Here is a 23,486-nt window from a genome sequence, read left to right as displayed (position 1 = left end):
GCATGTTTAGAATTGTGATACACCGTACAGTACCTGTGTGAAGCTAGCCACAATAAGGATTAGCCACAATAGTGGAATTTGCGGTTCGGCTTCAAAATAATAGTCTCCAATTGAAACTGACGAACGGATACAAATAGTGTAATACTTTTACATTTTAGTCATTTAGCAGACGCTCTCATCCATAGCGACTTACAGTTAGTGCATTCATTTTAGGATAACTAGGTGGGACAAGCACATATCACAGGCATAGTAAGTAAACTTCTCAATAAATTAGCTATCAGCAAAGTCTGAGCTAGATAGAGAGAGGGGGGGGGTGTATTTAAGATACCTTTGAAGAGGTAGGGTTTCACATGCTTTGAGAAGATGGGCAGGGACTCTGCTGTCCTAGCTTCAGGAGGAAGCTGGTTCCACTATTGGGGTGCCAGGACAGAGAAGAGCTTGGACTGGGCTGAGCTGAGCTGCACCTTCAGTAGGGGTGGGAAGGCCAAGAAACCGGAGGTGGCAGAACAGAGTGCTTGGGTTGGGGTGTAGGGTTTGAGTAGCGAGGGGCAGTTCCTCTTGCTGCTCCATAGGCAAGCACCAAGGACTTGTAGTGGAAGCAAGCTTTGACTGGAAGCCTGTGGAGTGTGCAGGGGAGCGGGCTGACATGGGAGAACTTGGGAAGGTTGAAGACCTGGGTGGCTGCAGCGTTCAGGATAAGTTGCAGGGATTTGATGGCACAAGCGGGGAGCCCAGCTGGGCTCCATATTTGGATTAGAGAATACTAAACAACAACGGAATGTTGTTATATAACTTAAAAATACACACAATTAATTTGAGAAACAGTATAAAAACAGTTTAAAATCCCACTGTGGTTGTGTTAGACTGCATAATTGCATTGGGGGCATACAGTGCCTTCAGAAAGTATTCATACCCCTTGACTTATTCCACATTTTGTTGTTACAGCCTGAATTCAAATAGAAAGATTTTTTTCACCCATCTACACACAATACCCCATAACGACAGTAAAAACATGTTTTAGACATTTTTGCCAATGTATTGAAAATGAAATACAGACATATCTCATTTACATAAGTATTCACACCCCTGAGTCAATACTTTGTAGAAGCACCTTTAGCAGCGATGACAGCTATGAGTCTTTTCACTCTAAAATGTGCAGTTTGTCACACAACACAATGCCACATATGTTTCAAGTTTTGAGGAAGCATGGCATGCTGACTGCAGGAATGTCCACCAGAGCTGTTGCCAGACAATTTAATGTTAATTTCTTTACCATAAGCCGCCTCCAACATTGTTTTGGAGAATTTGGCAGTACATCCAACCAGCCTCACAACCGCAGACCACATGTATGGCGTCATGTGGGTGACGTCAACATGTGAGTGACGTCATGTTTGCTGACGTCAACTTTGTGAACAGAGTGCCCCCATGGTGACAGTGGGGATATGGTAATGGCAGGCATAAGCTACGGACAACGAACACAATTGCGTTTTAGGAATGGCAATTTGAATGCACAAAAATACCGTGACGAGATCCTGAGGTCCCATTTTGTAAGGCATCTGTATTCCCAATCATGGGAAATCAATAGATTAGGGCCTAATGAATTTATTTCAATTGACTGATTTCCTCATATGAACTGTAACTCAGTAATATCAATGAATTTTGCATGGTGCATTTATATTTTTGTTCAGTATAGTAATACAATTGCAAAATCTTCTCTCTGCCCCATGGCAAAAAGTGTAGAATTGCAGCAAACTTGCTTTAAAACTGCAACATTTTCTCTAATGCCTGTGGAAAAATGTTGAATTACAGGAAATGAACTCTTAAACTTATCTCTGCTGTCAAGAGGAGGGCTGCACAAATGTTTAGCTAGCAAGGCGTGAGGGTGGGGCCCTCCAATAAAATGTCACTTACTCACCGTCTTTCTCTCACTAACCCACTCTTAATTTCACTTCAATTTAAGGTCTTTATTGGCATGGGAAACATATGTTAACATTGCCAAAGCAAAGGAAGTAGATAATAAACAAAAGTACAATAAACAATTAAACATTACACTCACAAAAGTTCCAAAAGAATAAAGAAATTTCAAAATGTCATATGTGCAAATAGTTAAAGTACAAAAGGGAAAATCAATAAACATGGGTTGTATTTACAATGGTGTTTGTTCTTCACTGGTTGCCATTTTCTTGTGGCAACAGGTCACATATCTTGCTGCTGTGATGGCACACTGTGGTATTTCACCAAATAGATATGGGATTTTATCAAAATTGGGTTTGTTTTCAAATTATTTGTGGGTATGTGTAATCTTTTTTTTAATGGGGGAAATGTGTCTAGTATGGTCATACATTTCGCAGGAGGTTAGAAAGTGAAAAAAATTAAGCTTTCCTTAATTTTGGGTCAGTCACAGTGGCCAGGTATTCTGCCAGTGTACTCTCTGTTTAGGGCCAAATAACATTCTCGTTTGCTCTGTTTTTTGGTAAATTCTTTCCAATTTGTCAAGTAATTATCTTTTTGTATTCTCATATGGTTGGGTCTAATTGTGTTGCTGTCCTGGGGCTCTGTGAACGGAGCCCCAGGACCAGCTTGCTTAGGGGGCTCTTCTCCAGGTTCATCTCTCTGTAGGTGATGGCTTTGTTATGGAAGGTTTGGGAATCGCTTCCTTTTAAGTGGTTGTAGAATTTAACGGCTCTTTTCTGGATTTTGATCATTAGCGGGTATCGGCCTGCTCTGCATGCATTTATTTGGTGTTTTACGTTGTACACACAGGATATTTTAGTCTCAGTTTGGTGTTTGTCCCATTTTGTGAATTCTTGGTTGGTGAGACCCCAGACTGCCGAACCAATGAAGGGCAATGAGTTCTATTACTGATCCAAGTATTTTTAGCCAGATCCTAATTGATATGTCAAATTGTATGTTATTTTTGATGGCACATGCTCACAGCTTTGTGGAAGTTACTTGTGACGCTGATGTTTAGGTCGAGGTATAGTTGTGTGCTCTAGGGCAACAGTGTCTAGATGAAATTTTTATTTGTGGTCCTGGCAACTGGCCCTTTCTCTCTCTCATCAATTTCAGGCTTTGGCTATATACTGACCCCTGATGGCAGTATATCTTAATTATTTTACCACAAATCTCACTATTAAAATGTCCAACAAAATATTTGTATTTTATGAGCACTTTGTTAAACTCAGTCATGAAGTCATCTTCATTTCTGATGCATATTATCTGTAAAGCTTGTTTTACCTCTCAGTACAAACTGCTAACAAGTCAACCCATTTCAAATAGGCCTGCATTGTCTTTCCTATAAAAATTATTCAACTTGGCAACTTCCTTTTTTTAAACAATCACTTACAAGTCTAAATGGTTTTTGACAGCTTCAGACCCAAATACAGTGGAGACAAGGCATGAGTGCGATTACTTTGAGTGAAATGCAATCTATTTTGCTACTTGCTTCCAATGAAAAGGCTTTTATCCAGGCAAAAGACATACTGGAAATTGCATTTGTATTTATATAGTTACCAGGAGTGTGTTTTCTGGCTGATAAGGGTAGTTGGCCAGCTACCCTGTGATGCAGTCCGAGAAAACATATTTAATATTCATGCGAACAAAGTGAATGAGAAGCACTATCATGTGAAAAACGTATTAAGACAGAAGTGCTGACAAACACCTACATTCCTCTCTCTAAAAGGAAGCCGTGATTTTACATAACAAAAAATAAATTAAAAAATATCTGAAACAAACAAATCTTCACTCATGATTTCATGATACTGAAAAATGGTTTAAGAAAAATTGGTACGTGAACCTTTGGCAAATGATTCACATATTACATCAAAAATACCAAAGAACAAGGACCCAAACATGAGAAATACAACGGCACAGAGATAAATTAGAAATGTCCTTCGATACATGAGATACTTTGAGATGTTGCCATAGAAAAATCTCCATCTCATACCAGTAAGTGCCAGAGGAGAATTAAGGAGCTTCTGAAATAGTGGAATCCGATTATTCTCCTCATTTGAAGCGCTATAGTTTAAAAGATGTTCTTTAACAGGACATGAAGGGATCGTCGTCCTCCTTGTCTTTATTGGGACCGGGGTCACTGAGACAGCGTGCTAGTCTCTGGCAGTCCAGCTCGCCCTGGTGGTTGTCTGATGCATTACCCCTGGGTCCTTCTATGTCTGCTTTCAGGCTAGGCCTCTTGGGTACCTCCTCCTCTAGGCTGACAGTGTCAGGTGTGCTGGGAGGGGAAGGCTGCTCAAAGTGGACAGTAGGGAAACTGTCAGCACTGAAAACCTGGTTGTCTTGAAGAAAGAAAGTATTATTAACCAGAGCTGGGCAAATACTCAAGGTAGTCAAATATAGTTAACTAAAAGGCAACTAGTTTCTTTGATATTCAAATAGGTTTCAGAAAAAACAATAATATTTGGAAGTATTTTGAACACATCTCAGCCTAGAGTTGAATACGAGGGACATCAAATCTCAACATTACAGTAGACCAATTTTTCAGCTCCAAAATGACGAACAAATATATGTTCATAATGAGCGAGACATAAGGTAGAGTAACACTTAACATCAACTTCTTATACATGTGTAGTAACTTTGATTATTACAATAGCAACATTGTTGATACCTAACTTTGGAAATTGCTTTATAATTGCACAATAATGGAGGTATTACATAAGTGGAATAAGTAAATCACTATTCCTTGTGTACAGTAGTTACAAAAACTCAGCTCATTGCTATGCAAATAAAATGCAATTGCCAAAGTATTATGTAACATGGTAATACATGTTGCTACAAAAGTAATAACAGTTTCATTACACAAGAACTGTTAAGTGTTACTGAGAATGCTAACAGCAACAAAATATGGCTATTCAGTGTCAAAGGAAACAAATATCCCAAAATGGCCATCTTGTGAGATTGTGTGTGCTCTATAGTTTCAAAAAACTAGTTGCTTTCTCAGATCTGTACAAGTACATTTAGAAAAGTAGTCATTTTTGGGGATATGTATATTTGAAGTAACTATTTGTTTCCCTCAAAAAATAGTTACTTTCCACACAGCATAATTACAACTAGTTATCCCAGGTCTGTTATCAACACTTACGTTACAAATCTGAACTCTTTTTACTGCATATTTATATTGAATATGACAACATAATATGGATATATACAGGGGCACATTTTTTTTAGGAATTATAACCGTTTCAGTGACAGACAGAAGCAACAAGGCACAAAACAGAAGAAAATGGTCCGAAACAGGGAGGTACTATCTGAACTCAGTCCAATAAGAAATGCTTGTTTTCATTCTACAATATTGTGCTGCGGGGTGCCATGATGAATACGACCCAGGTGTGCTAGACTGACAGACCTGATTCAAACCTGACTCGCCTGACTCCAGGCCTAGGTGACTCCCGGTTGGCTGGAACAGTGAGGTAGTGGCTCATCTGCAGAAACAATATTGTTACAACGTCAATATGCTTCATTATTGCAATGAGGCAAAATCTCTGCAAGGTTGGAGACATAGCTGTGGTCAAGAAAGAACACTGGACTGGGGTCTATTCCAAACACCGACCCTCCCTCTCCATCACACCGACCCTCCCTCTCCATCACACTTACCCTCCCTCTCCATCACACTTACCCTCCCTCTCCATCACACTTACCCTCCCTCTCCATCACACTTACCCTCCCTCTCCATCACACTTACCCTCCCTCTCCATCACACTTACCCTCCCTCTCCATCACACTTACCCTCCCTCTCCATCACACTTACCCTCCCTCTCCATCACACTTACCCTCCCTCTCCATCACACTTACCCTCCTCTCCATCACACTGACCCTCCTCTCCATCTCCATCTTCCGTAGGCGCACCTCGCTCACGTTGTCTTCCTCATCGGCGTCAAACAGAGTGTGTCTGCTGTAGGATCTGCTGCGCATCTGGGGAAACAAGGAACTGGATGTGAAAATGGTATTGCTTGGTGCCTGGGGATAATAGCAAAGAGAAACTGTAACAGAGCTCTGTCTGCACATAAAGAGACATCATACGTTACTCTAAAAAAATTAAACTCAGTGTAAGATGCACGGCGGGTATGCCTGTGTGCATATTCTGTTTTTCTATCTTCCTCAGGTGGCAAACCTAATTTCCCTTTAGACATTCAATTTCAACCAATCCTTTATTATAACTTACTTTTTGCTTGTTGTTCTGCAGGTTGGCCCTCAGGATCCTTCTGATCTCTTCCTCCCGTTTCTTAGAGACCCGTGGAATCGCTCTGGGCTGGATGTTCCTTGGGAGACACAGATTAAAGATATGACCAAAATTGCCATCACACCACAGTTACGAACAGACAGGCCACTTATAGCCTAGTTCCAGGTCGGTTTGTACGGTCTTGCCAACTCCTGTCACACCGCATGACAGATCTGGGACTAGGTTAAGGATCTAACAGAGCACCACATGTGTACATGTACACACAGCAGTGTTCTAGAACATTGGGCTGTTGGCTCAACTTTTCAAATTCTCAGTGCAGCTCAAGCTATTTCTTCAACTGTCAACACATTCAACACAAATGAATAGAGGATGTGTACCAGAGACACGTTGGTTGGGAATTGTGGGGAGGTGCGCATTCAGGCTGTGTGTCCACCGCAGATGGTGGTCTGAAAGCTGCGTAGCCATGTCACAATGGGACACTGGACGATCGGGTCCTAGCGTCTGTGGACTATGATTTAAGCTTAAGCCAACAGTGGCCTCTGGTGGAGAGGAATGGATTTGGACAGTAGTGGGCCCTTACTCTTACTGCACGGATGATAAGTACAAAGGACAGGTTGCACTCCAGGGGTTAAAAATAAGTATATCTTAAACAGAAATAGGAGGCAATACTTACTGCATGGAGATGGTGGAGGGCAGAACTGAGGGCAGCTGGCCACTCTCCACCATCATAATAGCCTGCTTCAGCTCCATCTTGCGGTAGAAGGCGATCAACTCAGGCTCCTTAAAGTTCTCGCCCGCTATAAGCCACCTCTTCACGTAGGTCTTGTTGAAGCGGTTAAGCCTGATATGAGGAGAAGAGGAATGGAAAGAGGGAAAACAGAAAGAAAAGGAGATGGATGGAGAGAGAGAGAGAGATAAAGAGGAAGAGAGTTCATGATGTGTGAAGAATAAAATGGCTGCTTTATTCCCCAAAACGATATCAATCCTTTTAATATGTTTATTTCACAGTGGCATGGGATCCATACTTCTCCTTCCAGTGATAATGCCCATAATGGCCACAGACACCCTCAACTCCTGTGAGGAGATGGTCCAGGAACTAAGAGAGAAAATTAGGTGTTTACAAAAGGCTCTGATTAACCATGCATTTAATTTAGTGTAATATGTAAGGACCCATACTACAGTATAATGATACTGCTTGTCACCCATGTGTAATATCTAGTGGACAGACGTACAGTTGAAGTCGGAAGTTCACATACACTTAGGTTGTAGTCATTAAAACTCGTTTTTCAACCACTCCAGAAATTTCTTGTTAACAAACTACAGTTTTGGCAAGTCGGTTAGGACATCTACTTTGTGCAAACCATGTCATTTTTCCAACAATTGTTGACAGATTATTTCACTGTATCACAATTCCAGTGGGTCAAAAGTTTACATACACTAAAATGACTGTGCCTTTAAACAGCTTGGAAAATTTCAGAAAATTATGTCATGGCTTTAGAAGCTTCTGATAGGCTAATTGATATCATTTGAGTCAATTGGAGGTGTACCTGTGGATATATTTCAAGGCCTACCTTCAAACTCAGCGCCTCTTTGTTTGACATCATGGGAAAATAAAAAAATAAAAAATCTGCCAAGACCTCAGAAAAAAAAATGTAGACCTCCACAAATCTGGTTCATCCTTGGGAGCAAATTCCAAACGCCTGAAGGTACCACGTTCATCTGTACAAACAATAGTACGCACGTATAAACACCATGGGACCACACAGCCATCATACCTCTCAGGAAGGAGTTGCGTTCTGTCTCCTAGAGATGAACGTACTTTGGTGCGAAAAGTGCAAATCAATCCTAGAACAACAGCCAAGGACCCCGTGAAGATGCTGGAGGAAACAGGTACAAAAGTATCTATATCCACAGTAAAACAAGTTCTATATAGACGTAACCTGAAAGGCTGCTCAGTGAGGAAGAAACAACTGCTCCAAAACCGCCATAAAAATCCAGACTACGGTTTGCAACTGCACATGTGGACAAAGATCGTACTTTTTGGAGAAATGTCCTCTGGTGTGATGAAACAAAAATAGAACTGTTTGGCAATAATGAACATCGTTATGTTTGGAGGACAAAGGGGAGGCTTGCAAGCCGAAGAACTCCATATCAACCACGAAGCACGGGGGTGGCAGCATCATGTTGTGGGGGTGCTTTGCTGCAGGAGGGATTGGTGCACTTCACAAAATAGATGGCATCACGAGGGAGGAAAATTATGTGGATATATTGAAGCAACATCTCAAGACATCAGTCAGGAAGTTAAAGCTTGGTCGCAAATGGGTCTTCCAAATGGACAATGACCCCAAGCATACTTCCAAAGTTGTGGCAAAATGGCTTAAGGACAACAAAGTCAAGGTATTGGAGTGGCCATCACAAAGCCCTGACCTCAATCCTATAGACATTTTGTGGGCAGAACTGAAAAAGCGTGCGTGAGCAAGGAGGCCTACAAACCTGACTCAGTTACACCAGCTCTGTCAGGAGGAATGCCCCACAATTCACCCAACTTAGTGGGAAGCTTGTGGAAGGCTACCCGAAACATTTGACCCAAGTTAAAGAATTTAAAGGCAATGCTACCAAAAACTAATTGAGTGTATGTAAACTTCTGACCCACTGGGAATGTGATGAAAGAAATAAAAGCTGAAATAAATAATTATCTACTGTTTTTCTGACATTTCACATTCTAAAATAAAGTGGTGATCTAACTAACCTAAGACAGGGAATTTTTACAATAATTAAATGTCAGGATTAAAAAAAAAATGAGTTTAAATGTATTTGGCTAAGGTGTATGTAAACTTCCGACTTCAACTGTACGTAACATAAATAGGTGATGCTGCTACGCAAGATTTTGGTTCTGGGATTCCGAGATTACCTCTGTGTGAATCTCCTCGTTGATGGAAGGCTTGCTCTCCTTCTTCTTCTTGACAGCAAGTAGCTCAACCAAGGGCCTGATTGTCATACCCTGAAAACACCCAGAAAAGCAGTAGTTAGTTGTAAAGTGAACCTTGTCTATACAAGCAGGTCAAAGTGTTCCATTTCACTTTTTCAGAGATTTACAATAACATTTTGGAGCAGAGTCAAGGAATGTTTGTACTTCAGAGCAGGGGTGTCAAAACTTATTCCATGGAGGGGCAAACATCTGTTGATTTTTGTTATTTCCTTGAATTTCAACACCCAGACAACCAGGTGTGGGAAGTTCCTAACTAATCAGTAACCTTAATTGCTCAATCAAGAACAATAGTTGATCAAAAACCTCCAGACACTCTACTCCACATGGAATGAGTTTGACACCTACGCTTTAAGGCAGTGTTTCCCAACTCCAGTACCTCCAACAGCAGTGAGGTAAAGTACTTAAAGAAAAGTACTACTCAAGTCATTTGTGGGGGTATCTATACTTCACAATTTCTATTTTTGAAAACTTTTACTTCATTACATTCCTAAAGAAAATAATTTACTTTTTACTCAATACATTTTCGCTGTCACTCAAAAGTACTCATTACATTTTGAAATGCTTAGCAGGACAGGAACATTGTCCAATTCATACACTTTTCAGGAGAATATTCCTGGTCATACTTGCTGCCTCTGATCTGGCAGACTCACTAAACACAAATGCTTTGGAGTATGCCCCTGGTTATCCATAAATAAATAGAAATGGGAGAAAATTGGTTTGCTTCATATAAGGAATTGTATATTATTTATACTTATACTTTTGATACTTAAGTATATTTTAGAAATTATATTTACCTTTCATACTTAAGTACATTTAGACCCAAATACTTTTAGACTTTCACTCAAGTAGTATTTTACTGGGTGACTTTCACAAAAAAGTGTACTGTTGGGGTTACTGGAGGTGTTGGGAAGCACTGCTTTAGAGCATCATTCAGATTATCTGCCTCACCTGCACAAACACAGTAAAGAAAATGACAGTGATGATTGCTGTCAGGAACAAGTTCCTCATTTGGTGACTATTTGACAGCAGGTATCCCAGGGAGAAAGCTATGGCCCCTCGCAGGCCACCGTAGGCCACAATGAACTGGTCCTTTTTGGTCAACTTGACAATACGGAATTTGTTTATGATGAATGTAAGGCCAATCACACCTGTAATACACAGACAGATAAAATAAATACATTTTTCCCCAAGTATAAATGAAACGGATTAAAAAAGTTATACTTTAGCGTTAGTGTATTTACATTTTGGTTTTTAACATTTTATTCCACATTTATATTGCATCTGTTTTACTGTAACTTTTATGGAAATCTTTAAAGAATTAGCATTTTGCATAATACTGACCCAGTACTCGTGACACCAGACAGAGGATGACGGTGGTGATGACGAAGGTCCAGTTCCAGGCATGCGGCCCTGCCACCGTGGACACGCCCAGGAAGATGAAGATGAGTGTCTCGCTCACACTGCTCCACATCTTCAGGAAGTACTTGATGGTGGTGTAGGACTTGTGGGATATGTTGGCCTCCACATAGGGCCGCATCACAACCCCACATGCTATCAAACTACGGAAGGTAGTACAAGACAATTTTCATTGTAACTTCATGTTCATTTGTCAGTTCAACTTATAGCATGATGTACTACAGTAACCATAATGCTCCATGTAACATACTGAAGCCAACCGAATGGTGTCCCATCTCCCAAATCAATACACATCCGTTCCCTGTCAAATAGCTACTTACGCCATGATACCAGAGAGATGGAACATCTCGGAGGAAAGGTAGGCCATATAGCTGTATAGGAAGACGAAAAGGGGTTCGATGACGCGGGTGTGAGAGGTGAAACGAGAGGTGAAGGCTGCCAAGAAGCCGTATATGGCCCCCACCAGGATCCCTCCTAGGGACACCACGAAGAAACACACCACGCCTAGGAACACATCCAATACAGTGACCGTCCCCACTTTGGAGAACTCCTCAAACAGGTTGTACAGAACCTGCATGGAGGGACGAAGGAGGGGTCAGTGGAAATTCGCAGAGATGTGTTTGTGAGTCCCAAATGGCACCCTACATAAGGGATAGTGTGCCATTTGGGACACTAGATAGGGTGCCATTTGGGATACAGACTATATGTCCAGGAAATAGCCATATTCAATCAACTAGATTTATCTATAGTTGTCGATTTGATTCTGCTTCACGTTATCCTTGATCAGGCTTGATTTCAAGCCAAGGGTCCTCTAACCACTACACCAGTATATCCCTACACCCGTGTTATATGCTGAGACACATTATCCATTTGCTTCACGTTACCTATTGGTTGAATGGTAACATGATTATACATGGTATTCAAACAACATGTGGACTATCTATACGGTATCCTTCAGACAAGCTCAAGATACTAGGGTCGAGTCCCAAATGGTACCCTAGTCCTAGTATATAGTGAACTGCTTTTGACTAGTAGTGGTTGCACTATGTAGGGAATAAGGTGACATTTGGGATGCACACTAGCTGGCATCAGCCCCTCTCAGCTCTTCAGTCTTTTGGAACACTGAGGCCATTATCACCGCCAGGCAGTAAATACCCTCCCATTGCTTTACTGCTCCATTAAACCACCATCCTGTTTGGGTGATAGCTGAATCAGTGGTCCGGGTTGGCATAGTCAGAACCATTTGGCTGAGTAATATCTACACCTGCCAAAAGCACCTAAACTGCTATTAATAGATGTTTACACATACAGTGAGCCGGTGAGTGAGCCACAGTCAAATGCCATCTACACTATATGACCAAAAGAATGTGGACACCTGCTCGTCGAACATCTCATTCCAAAATCATGGTCATTAATATGGAGTTGGTCCCCCCCTTTGCTGCTATAACAGCCTCCACTCTTCTGGGAAGGCTTTCCACTAGATGTTGGAACATTTCTGCGGGGACTTGCTTCCATTCAGCTACAAGAGCATTAGTGAGGTCGGGCACTGATGTTGGGCGATTAGGCCTGGCTCACAGTTGGTGTTCTAATTCATGCCAAAGGTGTTCGGTGGGGTTGAGGTCCGGACTCTGTGTAGGCCAGTACTTCCACAACAATCTCAACAAACCATTTTCTGTATGGACCTCGCTTTGTGCACGGGGGCATTGTCATGCTGAAACAGGAAAGGGCCTTCCCCAAACTGTTGCCACAAAGTTGGAAACACTTTACAGTTAGCACTATGCATTTGGGCAGATAGAGTTCTCCTGGCATCCACCAAACCCAGATTCGTTCGTCGGACTGCCAGATGGTGAAGCGTGATTCATCACTCCAGAGAACATGTTTCCACTGCTCCAGAGTCCAATGGCGTCGAGCTTTACACCCCTCCAGCCGATGCTAGGCATTGCACATGGAACTCGTAGTGAGTGTTGCAAACGAGGACAGATGATTTTTATGCGCTACGCGCTTCAGCACTCGCCGATCCCTTTCTGTGAGCTTGTGTAGTCTACCACTTTGCGGCTGAGCCGTTGTTGCTCCTAGACATTTTCACTTCACAATAACAGCACTTACAATTGACGGGGGCAGCTCTAGCAGGGCAGAAGTTTGACGAACTGACTTGTAAAGGTTGCATCCTATGACGGTGCCACGTTGAAAGTCACTGAGCTCACCAGTAAGATCATTCTACTGCCAATGTTTGTCTATGGAAATTGCATGGCGGTGTGCTCGATTTTATATACCTGTCAACAACGAGTGTGGCTGAAATAGCCGAATCCCAAAATTTGAAGGGGTGTCCACATACTTTTGTATATATTGTGTACCTTACAGTTAGTCGCTAGCAGAGGGGAAAGTGCTCCATCATGGTTAATAGAAAATGGATTATGCTCATTCTCCTCAGCTGTGAGAACACTGGCTGCCTGTTAAGCGGGGTGGCTGGTGGCGTTAGCCACGGGTCTGGAAATGAACACTAAATTTACACAGCTGGCATTGGAATAAAGTAACAAAACAGCTCCTGTCATGTTAACTTGAGTTGATGGAAACAAGCCAACATTGTACACAGAAAGAGAAATGCAGCAACTAAGTGAACTAACAGTATCACCTCAAATAAAATTTGGCCTCAAATTTGATTTGTCCCCACTGTGACAAATGACCCCGATGAAGGCGAAGGGCCGAAGCACGCTGGTTTTATCAATCCACTGCCCATAAATAGTTGCTGAATTTCCTCTTGGAAGCACAGTTTGCTACTCAATTCATGCACCTTGGTTGGAAAACCCTTAACACTCACCACTGTGACAGCATCATTGAGAAGGGACTCTCCAAACACCAGGATGTGAACCAACTCGTTGATATGGATCTCCTCAAACACAGCCAGCACTGCCACGGGGTCCACGGCCGACACGATGGATCCGAAGAGCAGGCAGGCCAGCAGGTCAACGCCGCTCAGACCGACGCTCTCGATCTGGCACAAGGCGTACAGCAAGCCCCCCATAAAGAAGGCGTTCCACAGGGTACCTAGAAAGAGATAGAAAGAGAATGGCCATGTCCTAATACCTGTACTTGCATTCTAAATAGTAGGCATTTTGGGTATTGAGGAAGGAAAAACATACTTTTATAGTATGTGAAATTATAGTATGTGAAATTTTGAACACTTTAAATGCCAGCTCATTTTGGCTTTTCATCTAGTAGAATTCGCTGCACAATATTGAGGAAGAGAATAGTCTTGAGACCCACATGTGTTTGACAACAGCTGATATTCAGCTGAGGGGATGCGCCGCACCAAAATGAACAAATGGCGGGAATCAACACAATTGCACATTAGATGAGGCATTCTCAGTAGGAGGAGCTTAGTATGCTGATATTTTTTTGCTGACTGCATTCATTTTTAAACAGTACGTTCTAAACAGTATGTAGTATGATTAGTATACACAGTATGCAGTTTAAGTTAGTAGGCAAGCTAGATTTCGGACACGGACAATGGTTTATTTCACTAAGGTGACATTACATGGTATCAATACCAGCAAAGGCTAAATTATTGTATACAAATTACAATTTTCACAAGGGTAGTAGTAGTAGTTCACTAACCATGGCAATACAAGGAGTTTGACATTATAGCACAAACAGATCTGGGACCAGGCTAGGAAATGTGTTTGTGGCAGTTTAACTATATGATATAAATATGATTATATGAAAGTAGCAAATACATCTGTATACAAATTATCCCACTGGAGGGATAAAGTGCTTAGCAGTCAGTGCTTAGTTACCTATCACCGCAAACACCAAGATGGTGCCCACATTCTCTGTGAAGGGCCGGATCGGCAGGAAGTAGCCAGCATCAAGGATGATGGGAGGGAGGAGGCACAGGAAGAAGAGCTGGGAGTCCAGTACTGGGGGCTCTTCTCCAATCACCTTGATGAGCCCCCCCACTAGCAGCCCCACCACGATGAGCAGGCAGCTCTCTGGGACCACGGCAGACAGACGCGGGATCAGATGGAAACCTAAATGGGGAGATGAGGTAGTTAATGTTATTATAGAGACAAATCTGTCTGCCGTACACCAGGGACCATATTCATAAAGTGTCAGAGTAGGAGTGCTTATCTAGGGTCAGGTCCCCCCTGTTTATGTAATCCTATTCATTATGATCTAAAAGGCAAAGCTGATCCTAGATCTTTTCGTTTTTTTATTTATGAATACGGGTCTAGGTCAGTAGAAGGCAGTGGGTTCATTACTATGACATTGCTGTGTCCAGGCAAGAATGTGTGCAATTTCCTCCCTATGTTGATATAGCCTCTGTTGCAATTGCCTTCAGATGTGCAATACATTGTATAAAACAAACTGCCTGTAGAAGTGGATATAGTTATTTTAAGTTTACAGTATACACGTACAGAGGTGCAACTTAACTCCCCCCCACATTCTGAAATTGCACCCCCTAGCGGTTGAGTAGGCTGTTTGGAGTGTTTACCCGACTGGATAAATAAATAAATAAATAAATAAATATATATATATATGTATATATATATATATATATATAATACATTTACGTCCTCCCCACTTCTAAAACCAAAGTTGTTCCCTTGTACACATATAACCACTTAATTATTGGATGAATGAAATGCTCTAATCAGTTAGTTGTGCATCACTGTCTGACATTCTAAGCTCTCATAAAAAATTAAAAAGGCCTTTTTTAGACCGCTATTTCAGGCAACACACAGAATGCTATTGCACAAGTTGCTAGTCATAGGTCAACCATGCTGGTGCTGCAACTGCAGATAACTTAGACCCAGATATACATTTCTTAGGGCAAGTGGATACAAACAGGAGAACCCTAGTACCACTCCAGTACCTCAAGGGTCTCCGCCTAATGTATGTCTGAGTCCTGGAATGTTATAATTTACTACATCTGGGATGGGCCAAGGGCGTGAAGCACAAAAACCCTACATAACTCACAAGAAGTTCTTGCAAGAAAGGCATTTCACTGTACTTGTGCGCGTGACATTAAAACTCATCAACAATATGTATCCACCAAGAGACACACCATTCATTATAACAATAACTGAAGGATAAGGATATTGGGAGACAGTCAGTCTCAATGACTACAGTGTAAATATTTCAGGACTAGGACACTGTTTGAAATTGGTATACTGCTGTATGTGCCACTGTATGCATCAGCCCCCACCAGCTCCTTTCCTCTTTTTGTTATCACAGAGTACAGAAGAGCAGACTGGCCTTGAGGAGAGAGCTGCTGCTGCAGCAGATAAGTCCAAAACAGCTTCACTTATTGGGCTGGGCCAATGATAGACAGGGAGGGGATAGCCCCACGGCCAATCACTATCTCGGCAAGCTGACTCCGAAATGACAACATGTACACGGAAGATCCCTTAATAGGGTGTGTCCCAAATGGCACCCTATTCCCTATATAGAGAATATGGTGCCATTTGGGACACAGGGCTATGTGAATACAATATGAAATATTTGTGTAGTGTGTGTCTTTTTCTGAGATGAACAATAGTCTATTTTAAAAGTGAAAGTACAGTCACAGGAAATACATGCAGAACTAGCTACACCCCTAGCGACCCCCTTTAACTCTGGCAGGTCATGATAACAACTGCTCTCCTCGCTCTCAGAATTTCCAACTCAAATGTTTGCCAAATCGTGCAGTGTTTAATCCTCAAGTCTCCATTACACTAATCTTATGGAACTTCTGCATCTATTTCTAGTGGTGACTGGTGAGAGGGACAATTGCTTATAAAGTCCATGGTAAGATGCAGTGTCTCATGATCAAAAGTAGGGCTGGAACAATGGGTATGGCTGCAGCAACTTTTACTTATTGGTAATAGTATTGCTTCCAAGCCCAATCCTGTGGCACAAAGAAGCAGAGAACGTTGTGCCCATAATACTGTGTAAAAACAGGCAGGGAGCAGGTCTCGAACCCTCGACCTTCAAGACCGAGGTCCGGCGCGCTATCGACTGTGCCGCAAAAGCATGTTCGTGCGGCAGGGTCGATTTCCGCGCTTATAAACCCAGGGTCGTTACAATACGTTTATAATATCATCCCACTTCTACCACCAATTTAGCGATTAGGAACAAGGTGGGCAAGTCTAACTCCTGTGTCCAAATTTCTTGGCAGGAACTGTAGTATGTTTATAACATTACATTCCTGTCTGAATTGACGAGTTGTAGAGTATTGCAATAATGTCCCTGTCTAAACGGGTCTGAAGCTTTCAATCATGTTATCATACCCCCTGAGCAGACAGCTGCAGTGTCATGATGCATGACGCAATGTGACGTTGAGGGTTTTATACTGTGTCATATTAATCCATATCAATTAATGCAGCAGGGGGCATTCCCAATGTATCATGTTAACATCGTGACAAAAGCAAAGGCTGATACTCACCAAGTTTCATCAATAAGGCGAGGAGGATCCATAGCGCGATCTCAAAAGGCTTTCGTACTTGTTCGTAATTTACGGCAAGTACAGGAAATGCCTTTTTAGTATTTGTTATATTAGTTAAATGTGAGCCTTCAGTCCCATGCGATTGATATGCAGGGGCAGAGGCTTCAATAGGTAATCCAATGCCCACGAACACAACTAAAACTATTACCAGGAGATCCCTGCGACAGCCAAGAAAGGCACACGAGAATGCCGGCATTTCAAATATGTTAATGATTTATCCCGCTAGCTACTCCAAATCGTCATCCTCCATCAATGCGTCGGAGATGCAAGCAGAAATGAAGATGTAAGGGGAAGTGATGCTGGTGCCATGTTACTGCAGCTGGAGCTTGCACTTTTACGAGGTGAATGTATGGACATCATGCATAGAATATCACGGGTAGATGTAAAGAAAAAACAGTAAAAAGCTCCCTGATGAATGAGAGTTAACGCCGGCTTTGATGATGATTGTATTCCTCCTTAAATGTTTGCGCAGTGTCGTCAAGCGTTGAAGTGTTCACTAATGTGAAAGGCGCAGCTGTTATGTATCAGGCGGAATATCAACTCCCATTTGTGCCTCATGTCCTCTATTTGGGTTACATTGGCTGCAATCACACCTCAATGGTTCATACAACCAGCCCAATTCGGTTATTTTCTACTTCTGTGGTTGGCAACCAAAAATGTGCATTACCGCCACCAACTGGAGTGGAGTGGGAGTCCATTACAATTTGTGATACAAAAAGATGGACAAATTGCTACTCTTCTGCAGTAAAATCACAATCTGTAAAATCCAGAACATATATTTTCTGTGATTTTACGTTCCATTTGTGCAGTACACTTCATAACCATGGCAAAGCAAGTCCGGCGTTATGGGCGGGCCTTAGGGGGCTACCACACCTTGTCCATCCAAATAAAATATTTAAATATTCATCATTTATTTGACAGAGACCCTTGGCCCACAATGGTCATGCACCAGAGAAATCGAATTAACATAAGAAAAAAATCCCAATCAAAATCCGTCTGTTTCGGCGAGAGATACAGTAGAAGTCGTAAGTTTACATACACCTTAGCCAAATACATTTAAACTCAGTTTTTCACAATTCCTGACAATTAATCCTAGTAAAAAGTCCCTGTCTTAGGTCAGTTAGGATCCCCAATTTATTTTAAGAATGTGAGATGTCAGAATGATAGTAGAGAATTATGTATTTCAGCTTTTATTTCTTTCATCACATTCCCAGTGGGTCAGAAGTTTACATTCACTCAGTTAGTATTTGGTAGCATTGCCTTTAAATTGCTTGACTTGGGTCAAACGTTTCAGGTAGCCTTCCACAAGCTTCCTACAATAAGTTGGGTGAATTTTGGCCCATTCCTTCTGACAAAGCTGGTGTAACTGAGTCAGGTTTGTAGGCCTCCTTGCTCGCACACTCTACAGGATTTAGGTCAGGGCTTTGTGATGGCCACTCGAATACCATGACTTTGTTGTCCTTAGGCCATTTTGCCACAACTTTAGAAGTATGCTTGGGGTCATTGTCCACTTGGAAGACCCATTTGCGACCAAGCTTTAACTTCCTGACTGATGTCTTGAGATACTGCTTCAATATATCCACATAATTTCCCTTCCTCATGATGTCATCTATTTTGTGAAGTGCACCAGTCCCTCCTGCAGCAGGCCACCCACCCCCACAACGTGCTTCAGGGTTGGGATGGAGTTCTTCGGCTTGCAAGCCTCCCCGTTTTTCCTCCAAACATTATGGCCAAACAGTTCTATTTTTGTTTCATCAGACCAGAGGACATTTCTCCAAAAAGTACCATTTTTGTCCCCATGTGCAGTTGCAAACCGTAGTCTGGCTTTTTTATGGCGGTTTTGGAGCAGTGGCTTCTTCCTTGCTGAGCGGCCTTTCAGGTTATGTCGATATATGACTCATTTTACTGTGGATATAGATAATTTTGTACCTGTTTCCTCCAGCATCTTCACGGGGTCCTTGGCTGTTCTGGGATATGTTTGCACATTTTGCACTAAAATACGTTCATCTTTAGGAGACAGAACGCATTTCCTTCCTGAGTAGTATGACGGTTGCGTGGTTTCATGGTGTTTATACTTGCGTACTATTGTTTGTACAGATGAACGTGGTACCTTCAGGCATTTGGAAATTGCTCCCAAGGATGAACCAGACTTGTGGAGGTCTACAATTTTTTTAATGAGGTCTTGGCTAATTTCGTTTGATTTTCCCATGATGTCAAGCAAAGAGCCACAGAGTTTGAAGGTAGGCCTTGAAATTAATCCATAGGTACACCTCCAATTGACTCAAATTATGTCATTTGGCCCCCTGGTTAGCCCCCCTGGTGGCCATGGGCAGGGTTAGGCACCCCTTTTCAGGGGGTTGGGCCCCCCTCCCTGGGTCATTGTCAGCCCTCTCTGGCCTTCTCCTCCATTTCAATGGGGAAGGGAGCTGGCTCTCTGTAGTTGCGCCCCCTAGTTGCCTTGGCGAGTGGTGGGGGGGGTCTCCGCACCTTCAAGGTGTCAGCCCCTGTCTCCAGAGGTCGGCCCTCCCAGTAGCTGGAGCGAGACTCTAGACAGAGTCTCTGGGTTAGAGCGTTAACATCACCTATAAATGCACACTGGACAAGTGTAATGAACATGTGTAAAAGTTACCATAACAAGCGTTCTAATCCCCTGTAATGCACACTGGACAGACAAACAAAATCACGTGTACAAAAAATGATATTTGACACTTGAAGGAAGCAAGTGTAAAATTATCATAACAAGTGTTCAAATCACCTGTAAATGCACACAGGACCAAATGCCCCTGACTGCAGTGTGCAATTCGGGGCCGGGCTCAATGGTTGACCCTTCCCACTTTTTTGTCCCACACACTGAATACAAACACACGTTTGCGCAAGGCACATGTTGAATACAAACATATTTCATTTTTGAAGATCATAAGAAATATTATATGAAGTGGTACCAGCAGATGTGTTAACACTTTTTGCTTCATGCTATATTTGGGACAATCCGTCCTGATATTGTTGCAGTGAACATTATGTCATGTACTGTTAAAATTGTGTTGATAAATGTTACAACTTTAATTATATTATTTCATTGAGCATATATATACTGTTACTACCTATCCTGATTTATAATGCTATTTACTTTCCTGATGAAAATGGAGGCTGAATATACCATACTGACAAGCTGAATGTGCTTTGTACATGAATTAAGTTATACCAGCTCCAGTACAGAGATCAGAGACTCGGGTGACTTCTACGTCATCTTCACTAAACAACACAATTATCAATTGAAATAATTAACACAGCAGACAAAAACCAGGTTTGACCACTCCTCAAAAATGGCTTCACTCCTGCTCCTCAAAAGAAGCAAAGACTTCTTGTTGTCAACTGCCTCCACACAGAACATCTCATGTCTCTGTAACTGTAATGGCTCTCGTTTGTAGAATGAAGAGTGAACCAAGGCACAGCGCGGTAGGCGTACATCGTCTTTTTATTGATGACACCAAAACAAAATAACAAAGACAAAAAAACGAAAGCGAACAGTTCTGTAAGGCTAAGAAACTAACCATAAAATAAGATCCCACCAAAAATGGACCAAGCAGCGTGGCCAGGAGGAGTGGACATGGGAGGACATCCTGGATGGAGAAGGACCCTGGACACGGGCCGGAGAGTATCGCCGTCCAAGGGAGCAGATGGAGGCAGCGAAAGCGGGACGGCAACGACACGAGGAGTTAGATCAACAACGGAAGCCGGAGAGGCAGCTCCCAAAAAATCTTTGGGGAGGGGTCACACGGGGAGAGGTCACACGGGGAGATTGGCAGAGTCAGGGTTTAAACCTGAGCCACCTCCCCATGCTTACCGTGGGGAGCGTGTGACCGGTCAGGCACCGTGTTATGCGGTGATGCGCACGGTGTCTCCACTCTGGCAGCGCCAGACAGGCGGGAGACTCTGGCAGCGCGGGACAGGCGGGAGACTCTGGCAAGGGAGACTCTGGCAGCTCCGGAGTGAAGGGAGACTCTGGCCGCTCTGGAGTGAAGGGCGACTCTGGCCGCTCCGGAGTGAAGGGTGGCTCTGGCAGCTCCTGACTGACGGGCGGCTCTGGCGGCTCCGGACAGGAGGGAGACTGGAGGTGCCTGACAGGCGGGAGAACCTGGAGGGTGGAGATGGAGAGACAGCCTGGTGCGTGGGTGATTTTAAGGATGCAAATGAAAAGTTTTTATAATGTTCAAGACTTAGGGGATTGGAAAGTTCTGCAGGACAACTAGGCACCACTGTCGCCTAATTTGATGCATGTTTTCCTTTGAAAAAGAAAATCACTCAATCGGATGAGTATCCCAAAAACATTGTATCCACTAGTGATGATAATTTCATTATTTATACATACCTAAGTGAAATCACACTGTGCTTCCATTGCAATGTACAGAGCGTACTGTAAGTTAAGAAAGAGTAGGTTGTTAAGTTTGATAACAACCTCATAACAACAATAATAATGATAATAGTAAATCATAATAATAATACCCCCCCCCCCCCCCAAGGAATAATATTTCAGGATTATTTCAGGATTTAGAAGACACCCCCCCCCCCAAGAAGCTTGTCACATCAGCATCCAGCTTCGCAGGAGTTTGATGTATGAATTGTGTATGTAGTGTAAAATCTGTAGGAAATAGGTCCCAAAAAGTGTCAAGAATAATAAACAAGAAAAAATGTGAGCAATAGTGTTATAATGTCTTACTGTGCATTTCCATAAGTCCACTCAAGTTTCTTCAACTGTCTAATGACTGTGATTAGAGCGATGTTAATGTTGTGCCGTGCTGCAAGCACAGAAATAATAATAACTTTTCACATGTTATAACAGAAAATAGGACTAATATAATATACTGAATAGCATCTTACGATCACAACAAACACCCCACAGTTGTTTGAGAAACCTTGCTTTGGTAGGCCCTGTGGTGTGAACAAGGTGCAATTAATTTTCCATAAAGAAATGACAATCAAATGGTACAGTTTAGTAGAATAATTTAAAGGAATATCCAACCTGAACATCATCCACACCAAAAGTCCACCAAGGTCCAGGGGACAAGATCCGAGCAATGTTTCTGTGAACACAGTGTATGTGAAAGTAAAGAAAAAGTACAATTCAACAGCTTTTTAATACTCCAGCATGCATAACAGTTTTGAACATAGTTGGAACTGAATTAGCCCAAGAAATGTTCACAACATGTATGGGTGTTGCTGGACCAGAAAATGTATTTTCGACTGCAAACACACCATTTCTCACATCAATGCACTCACATGACAAAAATATTTCCTTGGACACTGTTTCAAAGCAATGTGTATGCTTTCTTGGTATATTTGTTTTGAAGTTTTTCTTATTTAACTTCAGTTTGTAGTGTGGACAAGTGACAATTACTTTTCTTGACTTGCCATGTATGTTGGGACCTGGTGATTTCATTATTGTACAGTCATGACCAAAAGTTTTGTGAATGACACAAATATTAATTTCCACAAAGTTTGCTGCTTCAGTGTCTAGATATTTTTGTCAGATGTCAGAATGGAATTCTGAAGTATAATTACAAGCATTTCATAAGTGTCAAAGGCTTTTATTGACTATTACATGAAGTTGATGCAAAGAGTCAATATTTGCAGTGTTGACCATTTTTTTTCAAGATATCTCCAATCCACCCTGGCATGCTGTCAATGACCTTCTGGGCCACATCCTGACTGATGGCAGACCATTCTTGCATAATCAATGCTTGGAGTTTGTCAGAATTTGTGGGGTTTTGTTTGTTTACCCGGCTCTTGAGGATTGACCACAAGTTCTCAATGGGATTAAGGTCGGGGGAGTTTCCTGGCCATGAACCCAAAATATCGATGTTTTGTTCCCCGAGCCACTTAGTTATCACTTTTGCCTTATGGCAAGGTGCTCCATCATGCTGGAAAAGGCATTGTTCGTCAACAAACTGTTCCTGGATGGTTGAGAGAAGTTGCTCTCGGGGATGTGTTGGTACCATTCTTTATTCATGGCTGTGTTCTTAGGCAAAATTGTGAGTGAGCCCACTCCCTTGGCAGAGAAGCAACCCCAGACACGAATGGTCTCAGGATGCTTTACTGTTGGCATGACACAGGACTGATGGTAGCGCTCACCTTGTCTTCTCCAGACAAGCTTTTTTTCCGGATGCCCAAAACAATCGGAAAGGGAATTCATCAGAGAAAATAACTTTACCCCAGTCCTCAGCAGTCCAATCCCTGTACCTTTTGCAGAATATCAGTCTGTCCCTGATGTTTTTCCTGGAGAGAAGTGGCTTCTTTGCTGCCCTTCTTGACACCAGGCCATCCTCCAAAAGTCTTTGCTGAACTGTGCGTGCAGATGGACTCACACCTGCCTGCTGCCATTCCTGAGCAAGCTCTGTACTGGT

General features: G+C 42.4%; 1 protein-coding gene across 2 annotated transcripts; it reads right to left on the bottom strand.

The window, feature by feature from the left end:
• Positions 1-1,949: 1,949 nt before the first annotated feature.
• Positions 1,950-17,683, bottom strand: slc9a1b (solute carrier family 9 member A1b). 2 transcript variants are annotated; one of them, XM_064979935.1, is made up of 13 exons: positions 17,026-17,683; positions 14,396-14,629; positions 13,420-13,646; positions 10,922-11,172; positions 10,527-10,744; positions 10,134-10,333; positions 9,108-9,197; positions 7,222-7,292; positions 6,870-7,037; positions 6,179-6,275; positions 5,809-5,928; positions 5,363-5,438; positions 1,950-4,295 (listed from the first exon to the last, which is right to left on the bottom strand). In XM_064979935.1, the coding sequence occupies exons 1-13, from the start codon at positions 17,279-17,281 to the stop codon at positions 4,039-4,041; spliced, it is 2,265 nt and encodes a 754-aa protein (XP_064836007.1). In that variant the 5' UTR covers positions 17,282-17,683; the 3' UTR covers positions 1,950-4,038. The 2 variants fall into 2 exon arrangements, with proteins under 2 accessions (XP_064836007.1, XP_064836008.1); XM_064979936.1 differs by having other exon boundaries at positions 4,181-4,287.
• Positions 17,684-23,486: the final 5,803 nt, after the last annotated feature.

Source organism: Oncorhynchus masou, chromosome 12, assembly GCF_036934945.1.
Source record: "Oncorhynchus masou masou isolate Uvic2021 chromosome 12, UVic_Omas_1.1, whole genome shotgun sequence".
Taxonomy (NCBI): domain Eukaryota; kingdom Metazoa; phylum Chordata; class Actinopteri; order Salmoniformes; family Salmonidae; genus Oncorhynchus; species Oncorhynchus masou.
Note: the sequence above shows the minus strand (reverse complement) of the source record. Positions and strands in the feature narration are given on the sequence as shown.